The sequence below is a fragment of the Sarcophilus harrisii genome, chromosome 6 (assembly GCF_902635505.1).
Source record: "Sarcophilus harrisii chromosome 6, mSarHar1.11, whole genome shotgun sequence".
NCBI lineage: Eukaryota > Metazoa > Chordata > Mammalia > Dasyuromorphia > Dasyuridae > Sarcophilus > Sarcophilus harrisii.
In genome coordinates this window covers 103402475-103424468 of record NC_045431.1, presented here as the reverse complement: position 1 = coordinate 103424468, position 21994 = coordinate 103402475, and the positions used below count along the sequence as shown (strand labels likewise).

The window sequence follows — 21994 nt, the reverse complement described above, 5'->3', positions numbered from 1 at the left end:
ACATTATGGAGTCCTGAAAGCTAACAGAAGTAGGTGAGTCAGTAATGCATTTCCCCCCAGTCCTCAAATAATCTTTTGCTAATTGTTGAGCTATCCAATTCTGGAATCTCTCTCAAATACCTTGTATCTTTGTGGTTCAATTAACTTGTCAAAGTGCTTTCAGATCACAGGTTCATCAATCTCAATATATCATAGACCATCTAGTCTAAGCCCCTATATTATAGAAAAGGAAACTGAGGCATAGAAGGAAGGAAACACTTTTATTAAGAACCTACATATATATCTCATTTATTCCTCACAACAACTTGGTAAGCAATGTGCTATTATTATCCCCATTTTACAGATAAGGATACTCAGGTAAACAGAAGTTAAACAAGTTACCCAGTATGACATAGCTGGCAAGTATCGAAAGCTAAATTTGAACTTGGGTCTCCTTGACTCTGGGGCAACTAGGTAGTGTAGTGGATAGAATGCTAGGCCTGGAATCAGAAAGATTCGTCTTCCAATCTGATTTCAGACAATTATTAGCTGTGTGACCCTAGGAAAATCACTTAATCTGATTTACTTCAGTTTCTTCATCTGTTAAATGAGGTGGAGAAGCAAATAGCAAACCACTCCATTATCCTGCCAAGAAAACACCCAATAAAGTCATGAAAAATCAAATGTGACTCAACAATAACAACTTTCTGACTCCACTGCATCACCAAATTACCTGGGAACGTAAATTCACTTGTACAAGGTCACACCAGTAGTGGCAGAGGTAGAATTTAAACTCACATCCTCCAAGTCCAAAGCCATTTCTCTCTTCATTGTATCATACTTCCTCCCATATCTTTATGTTAATCTTTGCAAGAAAATTATGAAGTAAGATAATTATCACTCAGGAAATCATCTAGTCCAATTTGTATCTAAAAAAGTAATCCCCTTTGCAAAATTCCAGACAAGTGTTCAGTCTCTTCTTCAAGATGTCTAGTAAGATTTGTATAACCTTTGTCATATTGTGTATCATGTCGGGGGGAGGGGAGGAAGGAGGGAAGGATAGAATTTGGAAATCAAACCTTAAAAAAAAAGAATGTTAAAAGTGGCTTTTACATATAATTAGAGGAAAATAAAATACTATTTTAAAATAATTTTAAAAGATGTCTAGTAAGGGAGGGAGGAAGAAGGAGAGAGAAAACAAACATTTATTAAGCACCTACTATATGCTATGTCATTTACAATATTATCCCATGGGAACCTCACCACAAACTTCTTACCAAAGCAATTTGTTTCACTCTTAGATAGTCCTAATTGTGATTTCTAACCTAAAATTGTACTCTGAAAATTCTTCCCATTGTTCCTAGCTTTTCATTTCAGATGAGATTAGAAGCCAGATTAAACCAAATATTTCCTTCCTTCCTCCCTCCCTTCCTTCCCCCTTCCCTTCCTACCTTTCTCCCTTCCTCCTTTTCTCCCTTCCTCTCTTCTTTCCCCCCTCCCTCGATCTCTCTCTAGAAGGAGAGCTGATTCATTCCTAATTAGAAAGAATGGATAGATCTATTCTATCACCTTGATCATTTGTGGTTAACCTGTGATTTTTGTGAGTGTAGGAAGATTTAAATGAGGATCTTCCTCTTCCAAAGCAAATCAAACACCTTCTCTGTAATTTGTTATGGAACAAAGATTCTTAACCTGGAGCCTGTGAATTTTTTTTAAAAGACATGTTTCAAAATAACTGTTTTCCTTTGTAACCTTATATATTTTATTTTATACATTAAACATATTGCTTTGAGAAGTTTATAGGCTTAATCAGACCACCCGAAGCTTACAACAAAAACAAATTAAGAACCCTTGTCTTAAGGAGTTACCACTGAGAGGTTAACAATTGCCTTGCCCCAAAACAAGTGACTTATTAACTGACTACAAGTCCTAACTTTCATATTTGACTAATGTGTAAGAAATGACCCCTAAGAGTTATTTGTAACTTCTGGAAAAGGAAATCTGTGGCATAAAGTGAGAGGGAAAGCACAACGTTAACATTTCATTATACTTATAAACAAAAATAAAATTTACACATGTCCACCAGTCTTTTTTATTACAATTAAACATCTTTCTTTTTTCTTCTGTATTTCAGAACTCAATGCATATTTTGTTCATGAACAATGGGATTGAGTCTATAAAAAGAAACAAAGATTAATTATTCTGTTTTTCCAAAGGAAATCCAATATGTTTTATGACCATGTTATTTCATCTGCATAGAAGAATAGTTACATTAGAAATCCAGGATGCACTTATTTAATGAATGGGTTTAATTTCTTTCAGAGACATCTTCTTTGGGCCAAAAATCTCTTTTGTGATCCCTTGCAACAACTAGTGAGAATCTTCATGATATCATCTATAGAATGCAAGATATGAATCACAGCTTATCCAGGTTCAAATTCTGACTCCAGCTCTTACTAACTATGATCCTGAAGAAACTGCTTAATCTTTTGGAGCCTAAGATGCTTATCTGTAAAATGGAGATAATAGAACCTACCTCCTAGGGATGTTATATGAGGATCAGATGAGATCAAATGCTTTGCAAAACCTTGAAGTGTCATATGTATTCTAGAGCATTCCCCCAAGAAATCTGTGCAATTATCATCATAATAAAACCCTTAATCATTATGAGAGTTTGCTTCTATTTAATACCTTAAGGCAAAATGTAAACCTTAGTTGTCCAGGGCAAAAAGTTGGCCAGGCTAGTGGCAAGTTTGTTTATACTTCATAGTTATTTCCAAATATATTTATCTTATACACACACACACACACACACACACACACACACACACACACACACCACACACACACACACACACACACACACACACTTTTTGTTAAGTCAATGGACTAGTAAATTTTGTAACCATTCAGTATAGCCAGAAGAACATTTTCCACCCACCTTACTAACATCTATGACCTCTGATTAAAGATTTAGCTGAGAACACACTCATTTCTAATTTAACCCTTACAGTAATTAGCCAAAAAGGGCATTTTCAAGGCCTCCTTGAAAATATACTCTTTTAGAGGTTTGGCAATTGTCGATGCTATAAAGTTACCCATACATATAACCTGTAAATAAAAGGCTATTAAATAAATTAAAAAAAAAAAAAAGAAAGAAAGAAAATATACTCTTAATGTAGACACCTGCCACTTTATATAGCTTCACACAACTGTTTATTTCCTTTACTGATTTGCTCATTAATCTAAAGTAAACTTAACAAAAGGATTAGAAATAACTTCCAATGTCATTTCATCCTGCAAATAAAATCTATAAAATGCCACTGATACAAGGATTTTCAGTTCAGTTATCTGTTGATCACATGGATTCCAGAGAAGTGGGTCATTAAATGTATATGATAAAATATCAGTTCAACTTTCACCAAGTGTGCTAGCTTAAACCACCCTTGAAGTGTTCTGCATTCAATACATTCTGCAAAATTCAATTAAAGAGTAGCACAGGGAATCAAAATGCTGAAGTTGGAATCAGAATAATCTAAGTTCAAATACAGTCTCATACACCAGCTAAATGATTGTAGGCAAGTCACTTAACCTCTATCTCAGTTTCCTTATCTACTTTACAAGATTGTTGTTAAGATCACACAAATAATAAATTTAAAGTGATTTGCAAACCTTAAAGTACAATAAATGTTAGTTGTTAATAAATTGGAATAATAATAATAATTTTAGCATATTTCTATCTAATGCCAAAATTTAAAAGTGGAAAAAAATATTAAGCCCCTAGTAGTTGTTTTGTTTACACAATGGCAGACTGATGATTTAATGATTCTTTTTTTTTTTTTGAGCTTAGGTAGACATAGAATAAGTAATCCTGTCTTTCTTCCCATGCTCCAAACTTCTGAAGGAGAATTTCAGAGATTCATTCTCTCTGTTTATAAATATTATATATATATATATATATATCTATATTAATATCAGAGAATATGTGTAGAAAGAATGATCTTTCTAATAACTCTTCTCACATTAGTGTGACCAAAATCTAATAAGAAAAACAAAAGGTACTGGGAAAATAAGAATGCTAATATTTTGCAAAGGTACTACCAAATTACTAATAAAAAGAACTGTTCAAGACTTGTTCAGCTTGTCTTGTCCTTTCTGAAGATTACTTTGTTACATGAAATTCAGTTTCTAACTTCAATAGCACATTAAACATTCTTTGTCATTTCCAAATAAAAGCTTTTTTGAACAATATTACATGTAAGTTACAAATGTTGAAAAATCTTGTGTTATATAACTCTTGAATGTTTACATGTGCTCTTTCAATATGCTGGTACACTTATTCCTAAAAAGCAAATACTTTGTTTAACCGTAGTGAATAAACAATACCTTGATGCTACAAATTAGCATTCAAGCTTTATGACAACTTTTGGTTACATTAAAAAATCAACTACGCTACCCTCTATTATTCATAAAAATAAATCCATTTCAGATAGTAAGCACTTAAGTAAGGTATAAAATTTTACTTTTTTATGCATATTCACTATGGGAGACCTCACATCTAGTACAATGAACACATTGAAAACAAATAATATTTTTTTGTTAATGATTCTTTCTTCATACAATTTCTCTGAATATCATTCAACCAATAGTCTTTGTCTTGATTCCTTTTTAAAAAATATATTGCATGGTTTAAAAGTAATAGAACCATTACAGAGTTGGCAGCATTTTACAAAAATGATAAACAAATAAGTAGAGGAAAAATTAAAGACTTTGCAAATTTGCCACCCTATAATTATAGACATGCAACTACATGCCTTTCCATTAAAGGTGATTTCAGATGAAATTTTAATAGGTTCTTTTAAAACTCCATGAATAATAGAATCACAGTTACCCTCTCCCACCCACCAAAAATGTTCTATACAATGAAAATAGTATTGTAGGACCACCAAATTCATCCAATACATATCCATTTGCTAAGCTTTCACTATGGGACACCTCACATATAGTCCACTGAACACATTGAAAACAAGTAATAATATTTTTTGATTAATGATTCTTTCTTCATAAAATTTCGCTGAATATCATTCAACCGATAGTCTTTGCCTTGATTCTTTTTAAAAAATATTCTGTGGTCACAAATAGCTCATATTTAGACTCTCCCCCTTCCTCCACCATTGTCAAGTTTCACAAAATTGTAGATGATTGGTAGTGGCTGACAAAATTGCAAAGCATTCATTCAATTTAATTAAAATCATTTTAATACTTTTATAATACAATTGAGTTATTGAATTATTTGAATTCCACAAAAATACAATAATCTTGAACACTGCAATTTTTCTAAGGGTAAGAAAAAAAAACACATCTTTTGATTATGTTACTTATAGTAATTTTTCAAGCTATGGTTAGTTCTTAAATATATATTTGATATGATCTGTATCTAGCAATTTTAAAATTAGATTTGTATGTGATATAAGATTGTGTGTGATAATAATTTGTGTGACAGACAATACTATATCTGTAAATATTGTCCTTATGCTAGGGTGTCTAGTTACTTGATAGAAGCTTATTTGATTATTTGAGGAGTAGAGGGAAATTCCAGGCTTCCCTTGTTCAAATCCCATCTAAGATGGTCATCTCTCCACTGATCAGATTATAAACTGGCACCAATTCTCCATTTGTAAGCACTCTGAATACAATTCATTATTAAAGGCTCTATTAAAAATTAAAGGAGGGAAGACAAGCAAATAGTATACATATATATATATATACATATATATTGCATAATATAAATAATTCAAGTTTCACAAAATTTTGGATGAGAGATAGTGGTAGTAAGTTGGCAAAAAAATCAGTTATTCAATCATATTAGAAAAACCATCTACCATAAATGTTATGCTCGTAAATGCTTCAACTTTTGTAAGGCACTTCAAAAAGGAAAAAATATAGCTATTGCTGATTGGTTACTTATAATAAATAGAAAGCTATGATTAAATTCTTAGCCAGATACAAAGCTCCCACAATGTATACCTTGCAATGAGTAACTATTTTCATTGCCCAGAGATACCTGCTTTGTTGGTAGCCAGTGTTTGGGGCTCTCGAGCAGGATTGTGCTATTTAAAGATGGTGCCACTTTGTGCAAGAATTTAATCCAGGAACCAGATCCGTTTTTTCTCTCCCACAGTTGTTACCTTCTTTGAGAGTTTTCTATCTAGGGCTTTCTCCAGAGTTAGCTTTTTCTGTGTCTACACTCATTGATGGTGACCTATGCCTTATCTTTGTGTTTTAAAAAATTTTTGAAGATGATGTTGTTCAAGCTTTTAGATCAACTCTCTTAGTCCTCAGTTCACTCTTATAAGGTACTAGGGCTTGTTAGTACACAAACACAAAGAATATCCAACAACTAGACCGAGTTATATAAATATTGACTTTAATGCTATTTAATGTTGATCAAAGAGAAGGTGAATATTTGAAGATCTTATTCTACTAAACAAACATTCCTTGAACTAAAATACTATGCATTTTGATTCTCTAGTTGGTAAACATAATTTTTTAGTCAGCATGAGTGCAAGATACCCAAACTGCATGATTATTAATAAAGAAGTGTCTTGAAAGAAAGTATTTACTACCTTTTAAATCCTAAAGCCTATTAATATATAGCTGGGGAGGTGAGGAAAAATGTATAAAAGGAAAAAAGCATCAAATGAGAAAAAGTAAGATTAGTTTAATAATTTTTAAAAAATTACTTATAGCAAAGGCTTTAATCAGATATGCATCACTGACCCAGAAATCATATTATGGATTCTAATATCAGCCCTTTACTTAAGAATAATGCAGGGTCAATTCTTAGGTATTATAATTTTTTGACTTCTAAGAACTAAAATAGAATAAAATGAACAATTTCAGAACTGATGATGAAGCATGCTTCTCTACTTTGTGGTAGAGAGTGATAGATTACAGATGGGAATTAGATACATATTTCCAGATATGGCCAATGTGTGAATTTTTTTTTGGTTAACTATAATTATTTCTTGCAAAATACAAATGATTGTATTTGGAGGTGGGGTGAGAAGAGTTTGTGAGTAGTGCTAATGATGGGAAGGAAGGAAGTAAAGAAGGAAGGAAGGAAGGAAGGAAGGAAGAAAGGAAGGAAGGAAGGAAGGAGGAAAAGAGGGAGAGAGGGAGGGAAGAGGAAGAAAGGGAGGTTGGTAAAGAAAGAGAGAAAGAGGAGGGAAAAGGAAGGAGGAAGAAAGGAAAGAAGAAAAAAGAAAGGGGGAGGAAGGAAGGAAGGGAGAGAGGGAAAATGAAAAAAAAAGAAAGAAAGGGAGGAAAGGATGGAAAAAAGGAAAAAGGAAGGAAGGAAGGAAAACAAAGAATGTGAATGAATCATTTAAAATACACAGAAGAGAGAAGGAAGTTAAGAAGAGAATATAGACAAAGGACAATTTGGTTTGTTGTTTTTGTTTTTGCTATCACATTAAGTTTAATATAGGGATAGGTATCAGATCTATGATTTTCATTGACAAAGGAATCTGCTAAAGAAACATTCTACCAATATAAGTAAGCACCTCCTCTGTAATTTATGAAAGTTTCCTAGAGCACTGGTCATGCTATCATACATACTGCTGTCAACATGTATCAGTATGTACCAGTTTTCTTAGTTTCAAGCTGTAAATAAATACGAATAGGAAAGATTCATTGGGGAAAGTGGTATTGTAGGTTTTAATTCCACTGGACAGACAGGCAATGGCTTCTGGGAAGGTATAAAGATATCATTTGGCGATTAGCAAGCATAAGTCATCTGATTCATGATTGCATATGTACAAAAACACACACCTACATATGTCCACATATGAAAGTCAGTATGGCTTATAGACAGCCTTGAAGCCAGAAAGATAGAACACATATTTGTATACAAAAATGCTTATATAATATATGTGCTTATAATTTTTAATTTATATCTATTTACAACCTTTAAAACTTTTAAAACTATATAACAATTGAGTTTCATTAGAAAAAATATTTAGCCCTTTTTTAAACTCATTCAATAGAAGTGAAATAACTCATTCAATAACAAAATGATTACTATTTAAGCACATGGATACAATGGCAGATCTGGTAGTCCCATCTATATTCTATTACTTATATTATCCTTTATTTATTCTAATACCTGAGGCAATCTGTGAGTTTAGTGAGTAAAGCATTTTTCTTTATATGGAAAATGTATCCCTCTGATCTTCAGATATTGAGATATATGAAAATTTGTATCTCAAACAAAAACAAAAAAGCTTTTCAATTCCAAGGAAAACAATCACTATATAAAAGTTTTGAAATAAAAAAAGATGATGTAGGTAAAATCAGAAGAACAGTTTGAGTAATAAATGCAATATTTGAAGAATACAACTTTGAAAGACTTAAGAACTCTGATCACTGCAATGACCAACCACAACTCCAGAAGGCTGATCATGAATTAGACTTCCTACTTTTTGACATAGGGATAATAGTATAATGGTATAAAATGAGACATAAAATTTTAGATATGTGCAATGTGATGATTATTTTATTTATTTTTGCTTTATTATACTTATAGTATAGTAGGTAGGTAGCATAGAGAATAGAGTGCCATTCCTGGTATCAGAAATACTCATTTTCATGAGTTCAGATCTGGACTCAGATATTTTCTAGCTGTCTGACTCTTGGCAAGTTTCTTAACTCTGTTTGCTTCAGTTTCCTTCTCTGCAAAATGAACTGGAGAAGGAAATAGCAAACCATTCCAGTATGTAGGGAGTATTCTCTCAGAGCTAGAACAGCATTCACTCAATTGTTTAATCTCTCTCTCACTCGCTTCATAGGACTACATTTTGGCTTCAAAGAGGAAAGAGTCAAAGGCCCATCTTTTATGTCATTGCTCCTTACTGTGATGCTGTCAACAATGGAGTCAAACTTAGATCAGTCTCTTAGTTGTCTTCGCTAAGAAAAAACAAACAAACAAACAAACAAAACTAAGATCAACCAACTAAGGCCTTTTGAAAGCACTCCCAGATCTGGATCCACATCTGGAATCAAAGATGCTGCCATCAGCCATGTCAATAATTAACAGACCAGAGCCAGTTACAGAATGTCTATACATTACATACTGAATTGTTACAAAGAGGGACTTTGTTATTAGAGGAAGGAAAAAATTTGGGCAGAGGAAGATAGTGATAATGATATTAAAAAGGGGGTTACAAAATTATCAATGAAATATTTTCTAAAAGAAAAAAAAAGCTCAGAAGATACAGAAAATAGAACTACAGAACTACTATGATAAATTCATTATGTGCTTTAAAAATCTTTTTAAATAACCTTAGGAAGTACAAAAGAGATTCAAGGTTTCATATGTTATCCTCTTTTTAGGTTTTTTTGTGTATGGAAGTGGTGTTCATTGATGCTTGCCAAGTTCTTTATAAAAAAAGAATATTCATCAAAAAAGAAATAATTTTATTAAATCATCATTAACTAATATTAATTAAATAAAAATGAAAGTCAAACATTTTAATGTCAACATTATCAATTCTTCAATTTGGGAAATTCCATTGATTTGAGATATATTAAATCTATATAGTTACATTCCATTTTAAATATTTTATAATACTATATAAGAAATTTTTTTATACAGTCTTTATGGGATTCAGGTGACTCTGTGTCCTTCTAAAAATTTGCTTAACACATACACTTTTATTTGAATTGGCTTTAAGTCTGTGCACAAATAAAACTTTTCCCCTCCCCCAAGTACTAGCACCCATCTTAATGAACTCCTGAAGATACTGTAAAAAGTCTTCATTCATATGTATATTGGGGGGGCGGGGATAGAGAGGAAAATGAGTGGTCTGTTATGGCTCTGACAATCTTTTTAAAGGAATAAAAATTAAGAAGGAAAAGTGTTTTGAAAAGTTATATAATATCACTGCTTCCTCCTCCTTTTCCCTTGTTGAGACTTATGTAATTAGCTCTTTTTGTAGTGTAAGGCAGTCTTCATAAAGATAAGTAACTCCCTGTAACTACGCATTATACAATATTTGAAATAACTATTTTTTTTTTAAAGAACAGTTCTGAATACTTACTGCAGGACTTTGAGAATTTTGCCTCCAGAATCTGTTCATAACTTTCACTACTCAAATTTATTTGAGTCAAATATAAAATGAATAATAGATGAATAGGTAGGAAGATGGAAATATAGAAAGATAGATAAAATGAAGTCATGACTACCTTATCTCTTTTGGAGCCAAATATTATGTGATATCTTTTGTGAGAAAAAAATAATAAAGATTTTGTGTTTAGAAACAATTACAGCAAAGTATCATGTATGTCATATTCCTTGATGCTGATTATACTTTGGTTAGAAAGTGGATAGGGATTGCCGTATAGTGAGGTTTCTAGACTGATTTACCAATTAGAGAACCAAGGAACTTCCCAAAATTTCTGGACCTTTTTGGGGTAAAGCCAAGATAGCAGCATACCCCAATTCTCCCAATATTCCCCTATAAACAATCTTAAAATAACTCCTCAAATCAAATTTTGGAGCAGCAAAGCCAACAAAAGCTCAGAGGAAGACTTTTTTTTCCAACTTAAGACCACATAAGAGATTGGCAGAAAGGTCTATGTTACTGAGATGGGCACAGGCACAGAGATCTAGCCAGAGAACCACCTCTGAAGGAAACAGCAGCTTCAGGAACTCTCAGCTTAGAAACAGTGACTAGATAAAAATTATGGAGGATCCTTTGTCGTCACTGGGTACAGCTGGCACTTACTGACAGTTCTGTTGCCTATATGTACTTCTAGGTTGCAGTTCCAGGGTGGAGAATTCCAATGATTGGTCACAAGGGAACAGGAACTTTGAACATGGTTTTAAGTTAGAGAGGAGCATTAGTGTTTGCAGTAGCAGAGGAGCAGGACTCTTTCCGAGGAAAGACTGAGAGCAGTGACTGCATCTCTCCTTGGATCTCATCATCTTGGAAACACCAAAAACTTATAGATTCTCAGAACTAGCTTTGAAAACAGCAGCACAAAAAAAAAAAAAAAAAAAAAAAGCCTGAATTTTGAAACAATAGTTCCCCATTCTCAGGTGGGGGTCACAATATATTATGCACAGCCATAAAACAAACAAAAATCTCATGTATCTAACTTAGGTTTTTTGCCTTTATAATTTTTTTTGATACTTGCCTAACATTCAGATGCTATAAAAATTAACAGGGAAATAACTTGAGATGATGACTAGCTATATTTAATATCTTGTGAAATTTTCATGAAAAACACATGTATAGTTGTTAAGAATAGTGTATTAAGTTGATGTGAGTGGAACAAAAGTTTGATGAATGGGAAAAAAAAAAAAGATAACTTTCAACAGAATCATCCTTTGGTTCCCCACACACTTTCTGGAAAGGAGTTCTCCAAAACATTTCAGAGGAAACAGGTTTGATAATTGAGAAGGACATAAACTACTTTTCTAAGCATATGGAGCCATTTAAGGGAGCAAGGACCTTGATGCCAAAGCAACCCTGCATTAGGGAAGAAAGAAGAGACAAAGAGGGGTAATCAGAATTTTTATGTACAAAAAGAAGTCATTTTTATCAGGTAAGCCTCTCCTAGAGAGAGACAATTCAAGAAAGCACTGGATGAGAGTGCTCCTCCTTTTTAAAATAGCATTGATTTCATCCCAGAGGTGACTTCTGGGAGGTTGGATATTGTTCATTTCACTGGTCCAGGAACTCTTTTTTCAGTTTCCCTTTAAGCTTCTATAGTTGCAGCCTTAGCTCCTTATTTGAGAAAGTCTATCTGAAGCCAGTTCCCTCAAGGGAGAGAGTAACCATCCTCCTTCTGGAAGCAAAAAATGAATCTTAAAAAAAATTTTTTTTTGAGTGAGTTTCCAGATTCTGCATAAGTCTACTCTCCTCCACCCTCATGGTTCCTATCTCAGGAGGTATATAAACCATTGGCTGGGTTCGTGACTAGGGCCTCTCAGATCTCAGCCCCATCAGGAGGGACTCCTTCACTTGTATAGCACCAGCTACATCAGCTTCCCCTCAACTGTCATTGCACAAAGCTAAGAACTTCCTTTTTAACTGCAGAATGGACACGTCCAGTTTACTTTCAGTCTTATACTAGAAGTCCAACTTCTGTGGGTTAGGAACCAGAGAATCCTGGCCTTGACACTTTATCCCATCAGGCAGCCACCTTCAGCACCCATCCTGCTGCCTGAGTAGGGTTCTGGTTGTTCTAATCCACAGAGATGAATCCTCTCTAGTGACTAGAATCATGAAACCATTCATCACTGATCACCTGTCTGTATTTGCAGGGCTATTCCCCAATTCAAGCACCAAGGCAAATTTGACTCTAATACCAGTACCCTTAATTCAGGTTTAATATTGGGATGAAATGAGGCCTTCTGAGGTGACCTGTATTTCAATGTAATCTTTGACATTGGAAAATTAACCTCTTTGAGCCTCAGTTTTTTCATTTGTAAAACAAATATAATAATTTTTGCATCTAACGACTAATTTCATAAAGACATCTTAAGAAAAGCACTTTGTCACTCAGTAAAATACAAAACACTATCTAAAAGTTACTTTTTATAACTTATTTTAATTTATTTTAACAATATTTATCCAGGATTTTACTCCCTTTCATTTTAAGTAAAACTATATAACTTTAGGAACTGAAAAGGGTAACACAAATACCATCGTAATATAGGAAGCTACATAAATTTTTCCCACCTTATTTTGAAAAGATGACATCTACAGAGAAAAATTTCCTAAGTTACTAGTTAATTTTATCCTCATTTTAAAAAACTAACATTTTCTTTATATAAATAAAATAGAAAATATGAAAGGTAAATTTTTACTGACCAAATATACATTATTTCATATTTGCCTTCCATTGACAAAATTAAAGAATGATTTTTTAGGGTTTTCTAAAGCGTATTTTGGGTTTGCTCATAAAAGCAACTTATTAATAATCTATCCTGACTTTTTAAAGTTATCAGTTGACTTTTAAAAATATAGCAAGATTTAAAAATTAATTTTTTTCCTACTCAAAGAGTTACTTATAGAACACATTCAGATCAATAGAGATTTGATATGGCCCTTGTAATCTTTTAACTACAATAATATTGTCCTTCAGAACCAGTTCTTAAGTTTCCCAGCCAATCTCAGTGCAACTCAGTTTTTTTTTTAATGTGATAAGCTGGCAAATGTGATTTACATTTATAAGAAATGGGTTAATCAACATAATCTCGAGCAGCAAACTACATATTAGAGGAGAAAGATTCGTCAAAGCAGAGATTTTATATATATATATATATATATATATATATATATATATATATATATATATACTGGAGCAATAAGGGATCAATCAAGCCTAAAATGTCCTGCTGGACCTGAATTCCCATGAAGATGTGAAGATTTTGCATGTCTGATTTGTGAATAAAAGATAAACATACAATAAAAAGAAAAGTCAAATCTTCAGGGTACTAAGAATCTTTTGTATTCTTATATAAAACTATTTTGCAACAAACTGATAAAATGCAACTCATTTTAAATGGTGCACATAATCAGTACAACTCCTTCAAGAATGGAAGTAATTCTCATGCTCTTTTCTTCTAAATGTGCTAATATCCTATCCTTACGAATATGCTGCCACAATGTCATTTTCTTTAAGCAATGACTGTAAGAATTAAGTAATTTCATAGCTGTAAAGTTGAATCTCAAAAGTTTAAAAAAAAAAAAAAAGAAAAAGAACTGGTAAAGAATGGTGATTATTTCAGACTTGTCATCATCACTTTAAAAATAATGTTCTATCCTAAATCACAAATCACAAATTATTTCAAAGAAATAAAGTGTACTATGTTGGTTACTGTTTCTAAATGAGATTAATTAGCTTTTAATTAAATTTAAAAGGGGATTCTATAATGAGAAAACTCAAAAGATAACTGTGCTTCTGTATGTGTGTATAGATATATATACATACATGTATATATTTACACACAAATACAGATAAAGATACATTGAGAATAAAGGATTAACAAAACAGTCAAGATTCAAAGAGTAAATACACTGAAGCAACTATAATAGTAATATCATTTATTTAAAATATTTTTTCATCTATGAAAGCTCATTTCACATGAGTTCTCATCTAATTATGAAGACCAAAAATAAAGAAAATAAAGACAGAGAAAAATCCTCTGTAGGGGGAGGGAGGAAGCACAAATGGATGTTTCTGTATCTCAAAAAACAGTCTTAGTATCTGTACATCCAAGCTTTAGTCCCACTTTCAGACATCCTAATGAACACCACTATCAATCTTGAGATCTGGCTTGTTCTTGTCATTCTTTACTGAGTAGATGAAGTATGTTAAGGTGTCCTTTTCATTTACTGGAATAGACCTAAAATGGCAACCAACTATCTATAAAGAGAAAAATTGAGGAAATTAGAGATTAATATGTTTAGCTTACTATTTTAAATAGTTACATCCAAAAAAACATGTGTCATATGCTAATTCATTCCTTCTAAAAATATATATATACAGATTGAATAGAATAGTCTAAAAACAATTAGGAAGCTAATACTTTCATTTAAAAAACATTAACTTCAATGGAGCATAATAAAAGACAATATTAAGACACAAATGCATCCTTCTAATTAATTCTAATAGATAACCAAAGGAAAACAAAAGAAAAATCAATGTTCACAGAACATTGATTATCTTCTTTCTTCAATTCTTATGATGCTGGGGATCAGTGATATGTAACTACCAATTAGTACCTTTTTTAAATAGATTAAACAAAACAAAACAAAAACCTAAACTTCTTCTTATATATGAAACTTGACACCTCCTAAAAACCTAAGTCTCTATATTTGATATACAGGCAGAATATATTATAAAAATACATCCCTGGGAGCAGCTAGGTGGTGCAGTGGATAGAACACCAGCCCTGAAGTCAGGAGGACCTGAGTTCAAGTTTGATCTCAGACTTCACACTTCCTGGCTATGTGACCCTTGGCAAGTCACTTAATCCTAACTGCCTCAACAAAAAACAGAAAAAAGAAAATACACATCCACACCCACACTCACACTCCTGCTAGAATTACAGACAGCATTTCTCCCTCTAGAACATAAAATTGCTCCAGTTTCAACATAATTAAAAAAAAAAAAATAAGTTAGTCTGTCTGAAGTTTAATAGTATGGGGATTTGTGTTGTTTTTTTTTTTTTTTAAATAAAATCTCAAAGTAGAAACATTCATAGCACTCTCTTCAACTGATTTATTTTGATTTTAAATACCTTAACTTTGTTATTAGCCTGAAATAGAATGTCCTAAAATCCACATCTTAATTTGGGGGGGAGGGGGGAACTAAAATAAATAGTTACATAGAAAAAAAAAAATCTACTAAGTACTGATTATAGGTTCTTGCATAGGATACATACTACTTTTCTTTTTTCAACCACATTTAAGAATGCTGGATTTCATTTACATGAAACAATAAAGGGACAAAAGTAATAAACTATAAAGATATCACATCATAATTCTTATATAAAACTCAATTCACTATATTGAGCATACCAAGAAAATAACATTGCTGAGCTAGTCCACCACTTTCATGAAGGCATTATATTGGGCAACTAGCTAATTACTAAATTCATTTATGAAACTGTGTACTAGAAATGGTATGGATTAACACAATATGTTCCTGTACTAAAACTCAAAATCACACTAAGATTCTAGGAATACCTTGTTTATAATTCAAAATTCCTCATTAATAGTAAAGAGTATTTAAGTCTTAAAATAACACATCTTAAATAATGTGATTTCTGATATCAAAGAAAAGTTTTTCATGTATAGCAAAATCCTATAAGTAGTGTTTTTTATAGATCTTGATGTTTAAAAGGACAGCAAAAACAAGCTATCATCCATTAGTAATATTACATAAAGGCCTATGCATGTATTTTCTAAAGGGTAAACAAACACTGTAAGGCACTTAGTTTTTTCAAAGTAAACTTTCTATTAACTTATGGTTCAATATGCATTTAAAATTTGGCTAAAATCATGCAAAATTTTAAAATTTGCCTAAAGATAGATATGCAAGAAATTTAAGAAAGCATTACCCAAAATATGGGTATTAGTTTCTGGAAAGAAGCACATTTAATGTAATCTTACTTCTATTAAATAGCATAAACAATGACTTTTACCTCAACAAGTTGTGCTTTGTTAAGTCCCGGTCTTGTTGGTAACTTGAAGTGTCTTTTGTACCTCCGAAGAGTGTTGACTTGTAATTGATATAAATCGACCTATAAAGAGTTAAGATACTTATTAATATTAATTTGTGTACATGTTGCTAAAACAGGTTAATTATAGTTATCATAAAACTTATCAAATTCATTTGAAAAAATCAGTTATTATTAATTTAAAGAATCTTTTCTTTATAGGAGACATTAAACATCCTAGAAATTTTCTACTTAAAACAGAAAAGACCATAAAGTCAAACTTTATATACTTACAGGCATAGCTATTAACAATAATATTCTACATAATTATTTCAGTGTAAAAAAATTATGCAATAGGCAGTTTATGAAACAATAAATATTTGTTTAATTGAAAAATAAAAAGTAAAGCCAACATATTAAATTTGATATAAAAACTATTAATCTACCTCTGGAGTATCTATATCTTGCACAGGTGAATCACCTCCATCATCATCACTCCCTTTCCTCTTTCTTCTGTTTCGGACACTCTGAATTAAGTTTTTGTGAAAGTCACATATATAAAGGTGTCTAGCCTGGAGGGGTGGAAAAAGTCATCATCAACAACAAAAAAATCCAAGTTTCCCACAGAGTTCATTACTACATAAAACCTAGATTCTAATCTGGAAGTCCATATGCTATATTGAGTAAAGGGGAAAGTTATGATAAAAAAAAAAAAGTTGAACAAGTTTATTTCTGTCATATTCCTTTCCTCAAAAAAATCCTTCATATTAAATCATCCTAGTTTCACTTCACACAAAGAGCACTTTGCCTTGTTGTGCTGTGACTAGTCTGTTTCAGAAATGGTATGTTGATAAAGAGAGACAGTGGAATGAAAAGTTTCTTCTAGGCTTTTACTTTCTGGAATCAAAATGCTGTAGGAGGACTCTTCAAGGGTTGTCTTTTTCAAATAAGAGGACTGTCTTATTATAGAGTTCCCATGACTATGACACTACTTTCTCTAGAAAGGATTATTCTTAAGTTTGTTCTCTATTTGTTCCCTGTTTTTTTCCCTTCTTTCTTCCAGGAAACTTCCAGCTTAAATCAAAGTATCATAAACACTTAGTAGAGATAACTTTAAAGTAACTATTAATTTCGTATTCTTTGCTAATAATTAGTCTATTTAATTTCTTGAATTTTAATAAGCTGAATTATCTTTACTATGCCAGTTTTTATTTTTCAAATGGAAGCTACCTACCCCGCAAGAGTTTCAAGATCACTAAAGGAGTTTCTACAACTCAAGAAGGCAAAACTGGTAGAAACAAATAACAAATACAATTTAACTTTTTAACAAATGAATTTACTTATAACCTTTTCAGTTGTAACAGTAACCAGTAAAAACTATGTGTTGACATTAGAGTCAAATTATTTCACACTACTTCCCCTCTTTTACTTTAAGTTCCCCAAACTACACTACTAGCTAGTTCCAGAGCTGGAAATGCCTTCTTTGTGCATTTCTGGCCTGGTCTGGTTCCCCAGTTCCTGGAATGCTTCCACCGCTCAGCCAATCAAAATTCCTTCAAGGATTTGCTCAGGTGCCTCCCCCCAGAAGCATTTCCAAAGCTTTCATCGAAAAGTCTTTCTCCCTCTTCACATTTCTCACAGTACTTCGGTGGTTCTCCTTTGCCCCCAACACAATCTATCAACCGGTGATTGTTTTACTTTTAAAATTAAGCCTACTAAAAGTAGACTCTGAGAGAATGTCATTTTTCATCTTTTGTTTCACCGAGCCTCAAAGCAGAACGTTTCAGTAAATACTCTAGTCGGTTAACAGATGTGCGAGTTGTTTTCTTGCACTTTTCTAATACACACATTCTGAAGAGCGATCTTTTGTCTTAGGGGAAGGATTTTTTTCGTCAGATCCTCACGAACTGATTACTAATATCGAAGAAGTTAAAATCTGGGAAAGAGTGTGCTTATTTTGGGGGAAGGAGGAGGCTTACTTTTGGCTACTCTTTGGAGCTAATAGTTCTACCTTCCTCCGGAAAGATGAACTAAAAAGACCCAACACCAATTCTAAAAACCTCAGCCACGATCACCAGACCAGCCCCGGAAGGCTACCAAGAAGAAGGTAAAACGGCAAAGACCTACGTGCAACACACCCACGAGGCACTGCCCTAGGCATGGGCTACGACCTCGACAACCAGACCCAACAGACAGCCAGAGCGCCTGGGTCGCAGTGGGAGGAGCCCGGGGCTCTCCCCGCCGGGCCTGTGTGTGTGTACACACGAGTGTGCAGGGGGAGGAGAGCGACCAGAGCCCCCGGCCGGTTACGGTTCCACTTTTGTCCCGAGACCGGGCGGGCAGCTCCAAACACGGCACGGAGGGACAAGCCCTGGCGGAGCCAAGCTCCACGTCCCAGCTCGAGAAGCCTAACAAAGGAACTTCCCTGCCAGGCTGGGCCACGGGGCTGTGAGGAAAACAACTCTTCCCCTGCTCGCTTCCCCGCTTTGTTTCGCTTCCCAATCGTGTCCGAAAAGACTCCCTCCGAGGGGCGGGAGGAAGGGAAGAGGAGGAGGAGGAGAAAGTGGGGGAAAGGAAGAGTTAGAGATAAATGGAGGTGGGGAGAAGTTAGAGGTGGGAAGAGAGGAGATGAAGAAGAATGGGGGCCTGAAGAAGAAGGTGGGGAGGAAGAAGTTAGAGGTGGAGAAGGGAAGGAGGAAGCGGTGGAGATGGAGAGGGGGGGGGGGGGGGGGGGGGGGGGGGGGGGGGGGGGGGGGGGGGGGGGGGGGGGGGGGGGGGGGGGGGGGGGGGGGGGGGGGGGGGGGGGGGGGGGGGGGGGGGGGGGGGGGGGGGGGGGGGGGGGGGGGGGGGGGGGGGGGGGGGGGGGGGGGGGGGGGGGGGGGGGGGGGGGGGGGGGGGGGGGGGGGGGGGGGGGGGGGGGGGGGGGGGGGGGGGGGGGGGGGGGGGGGGGGGGGGGGGGGGGGGGGGGGGGGGGGGGGGGGGGGGGGAGGGAAGGAGGTGGAAGTGACTGGGGGCCGCAGATCAAAGTGGGAGGATAGAAGGAGTTAAAGGTAAACAGGGGGAAGAAGGTGGAGGTGGATGGGAGAAGACAGGAGGAGAGAGAAGAGAAAGAGTTGGAGCGAGCTGAAGGGGGAGAAGGCATGAGAGGAGGACAGGCGTGTGGCATTAGGTGGGCTAGAGGAGGAGGATGCCAGGAGTTGCAGTGACTTTGGGATCGCCGCCCCGTAGCTGGATCCGGGGAGAGGGGAAGGCGGAAGAAGGGAGGGGAGCCCCAAATGTCCCGGCCCCTCCCCCTGCCAGCGGACCCGCTCGCAGCGGGCGCCGGGGCCTCGGGGTCACTCACCGTCTTGTCCAAGTCGATCTTGACCTTCTTTTGGGAGATGCTCTTCTGGATCCTCTTGCTGAAGCTGGCGTTGCCCGCCGCACGGCTGCACCTCTCTCCGTCTTCCCGCAGGCAGCACAGCTGTCCCGGGCCCGGTCCCGCCGCGCCGGGGGGACCGGCCACGGCCGCCGCCGGCCCGGAGCCCGGCCCCTCGGCCCCGCTCGCGGCCCCCGCCCCGGCCCCGGCGCCGCCCGGACGAGGCGGCGGCGGCGGCGGCGGCGGCGGCGGCCACCACCACGGCGGCCACGGCGGCGGCCGCGTCCCCTCCGCGGCTCACCTCGTCCGGGGGGAAGCCGTTCATGGTGGCCTCCCCTCCGAGGCGGCGGCGGCGGCCGGGGGAGCCTCCTTCTCTCCGCTCACGCACCCCTCCGAACCGCGGCGGGTCCCGGGCCGGGCCGGACAGCGGGAAAGCCGAGGGGCGGCAGCAGCCTGCGCTCCGGCCTCGGTCCTCGCTCCGCTCCCCGGCCCCCGAGGCACCTGCGTGGGGAGGACGGGGAGGCTCCGCTCCGCTCCCGGCTCCGGCGGCAACTCACTCCGGACCGGTAGACGGACGGCCCCGACAATCCAACACGCCGCGCCCGACGTCCGCTCTTCGTCCCGGGCCGGCGGGCTCCGTGTCCCGGGCCGGGAAGGGGCGTCCGGCTCCGGCCGCGCTCACTCTGTCATGTGGAGACTCTTCAGCTGTTAAGCTGCTCCCCCTTCCCTCCTCCGCCTCTCCACAGCCCGCAGCTGTTGCGCAAGCGCGACACTCCTCCACTCCGCCAGCCCCCTCCCCGCCAGCTCCCAACACAAACACTCTGCCCTCCCACCCCTCCTGCCTCGCAGAAGGAAGCACCCTGGAAAATGTAGTCCCGGATCTCTTGCACCCCATACCTATCTCTTCCCTTCTCTGGCTCGCCCGAGTGGTGGAAGAACTACCAATCCCAACATGCACTGCGCAGCTAGATGCTGGCAGGCCTGACTCTTTCGCAGTTCCCTCCTCGCTGGCTCCGAAAAGGTGGAGCTGTGGGGGTCTGTTTCTGGGGATTAGAAACCCGGGGTTTTCCCCTACTTTGGCTTGGGATCGGGGAGCCAGAATGCCCGAGGTGCCCGTTTGGGCGCCGGTTCCCTCGCAGGGGCTGTGCTCGCTAAACGGGTGGATTTGGTAGGAGGGAGTAGAGAAGGTGGGGAAGGGGCCCTGGGGCCTCGTCCGTATCTGCCCGCACTCGGCTCGGGGTCCCGCGGACCGGTGTGCCTTTCCCGGCCCCTGCGGCTGCGGGGTCCGAGCGTCCCGCCCAGCTGGATGGCTCCCCAAATTTCTCCCCGTATCTCCAGCCCCCCGTTTCTGACTGCTTGTAGGAAGCTGTGGCAAGGAAAAGCCCCCAGCCAGGCGGGTGTGCTTCTCGGGGAGAGGCGCAACCGTCACCCCAACGCGACCGGGGCTCAGGCTCCCCGGTTGACTGGGGGAGAGTGGGAGGAGAGAAAAGTTTTGTATCCCCCTCAGCATATCCGGGCACACTAAGCCTCTGAGCTTTGTTGTTGTTGGGAGCAAAGTCAATCCCTTTCCCTGGGCGGAGCTAACAACTTGTCCGAAAATAAAGAGGCGGAGAGAGTCTCCCTACCGAACCGCGAAAGGGAAGGGGGCGTGGACATGCACCAGGCAATTTATCCTTTTAAAGGCTCCAGGCAACGCGAACCCAGTTTTGTAGAAACTTGGAAAAGTCTATGTGACCGTCCTGTTTTCCTTGGCCTGCGGAAATGAAAAATCTCGTCCCTCATCCTCCCCATCTCCACTTTGCTGCTAAGGCTTTCCTAATGGCATTTGGCTGGAAGTTGCAGCGTTACTTGCGTCTGTAGCTTGGTAATGGAGTGAGAATTGCCTGCTCAAGTCTTGCTTTGACTAACGAAACAATCAGGCCCTTTTCTTTCTGCAATCACTTCTTACTATCCTGTTCTCGGTCTCAGCTAGTGTGTTCCTCGATGATCTGAACCATTCACACACGCTGATTTAGAATGGAGCCTTCAAATCTCTTCAATTTTTGTTAGATGCATTTAGTTCTTTCCACTTACAAAACTTTTTGCCAGAGATCCAGCACTTTGTTGGATATCCTGAGTTGGAAGTCACTGAAAACAGTAGCATATATAAAACAGAAAACTGAACTCCTCTTTCCCAGGGGGGTTGGTTGGTTTCAGGGCTTCTTAACTTGTATCCAGGAATTCTTTAAAAAATTTGATAATGATTCCAATATAATTGATCCCCTTTGTAATCCTATGTATTTTATTTTATGTATGTAAAAACATTTTGAGAATATATAATTCTGTATTTCCCTCTTGATATTACCAACATCCAGTCATCCTAGACAATTGTCTGTGATATCACTCTCCCTGATCTGTTCTCAATCTTATCCATTTAGCTG

The 21994-nt window shown here is 37.6% G+C and overlaps 2 protein-coding genes across 2 annotated transcripts in view; one reads left to right on the top strand and one right to left on the bottom strand.

Annotated features, from left to right (window-relative positions):
* SCRG1 (stimulator of chondrogenesis 1) overlaps positions 1–2646 on the top strand; it is a 67234-nt gene extending 64588 nt beyond the window's left edge. Inside the window, exon 6 of the mRNA XM_023505862.2 lies at positions 2302–2646. Within this exon, the coding sequence (XP_023361630.1) occupies positions 2302–2353 (52 nt within the window). The 3' untranslated portion in view covers positions 2354–2646. The remainder of the gene's footprint in view (positions 1–2301) is intronic.
* Positions 2647–14081: 11435 nt separating this feature from the next.
* SAP30 (Sin3A associated protein 30) lies at positions 14082–20281 on the bottom strand. The gene is given in 5 exon segments (XM_023505863.2): positions 14082–14418; positions 16202–16300; positions 16663–16788; positions 19560–19788; positions 19790–20281. Coding segments are annotated over 5 exon segments (687 nt in total). The 5' UTR covers positions 19900–20281; the 3' UTR covers positions 14082–14295.
* Between the last annotated feature and the right edge of the window lie 1713 nt (positions 20282–21994).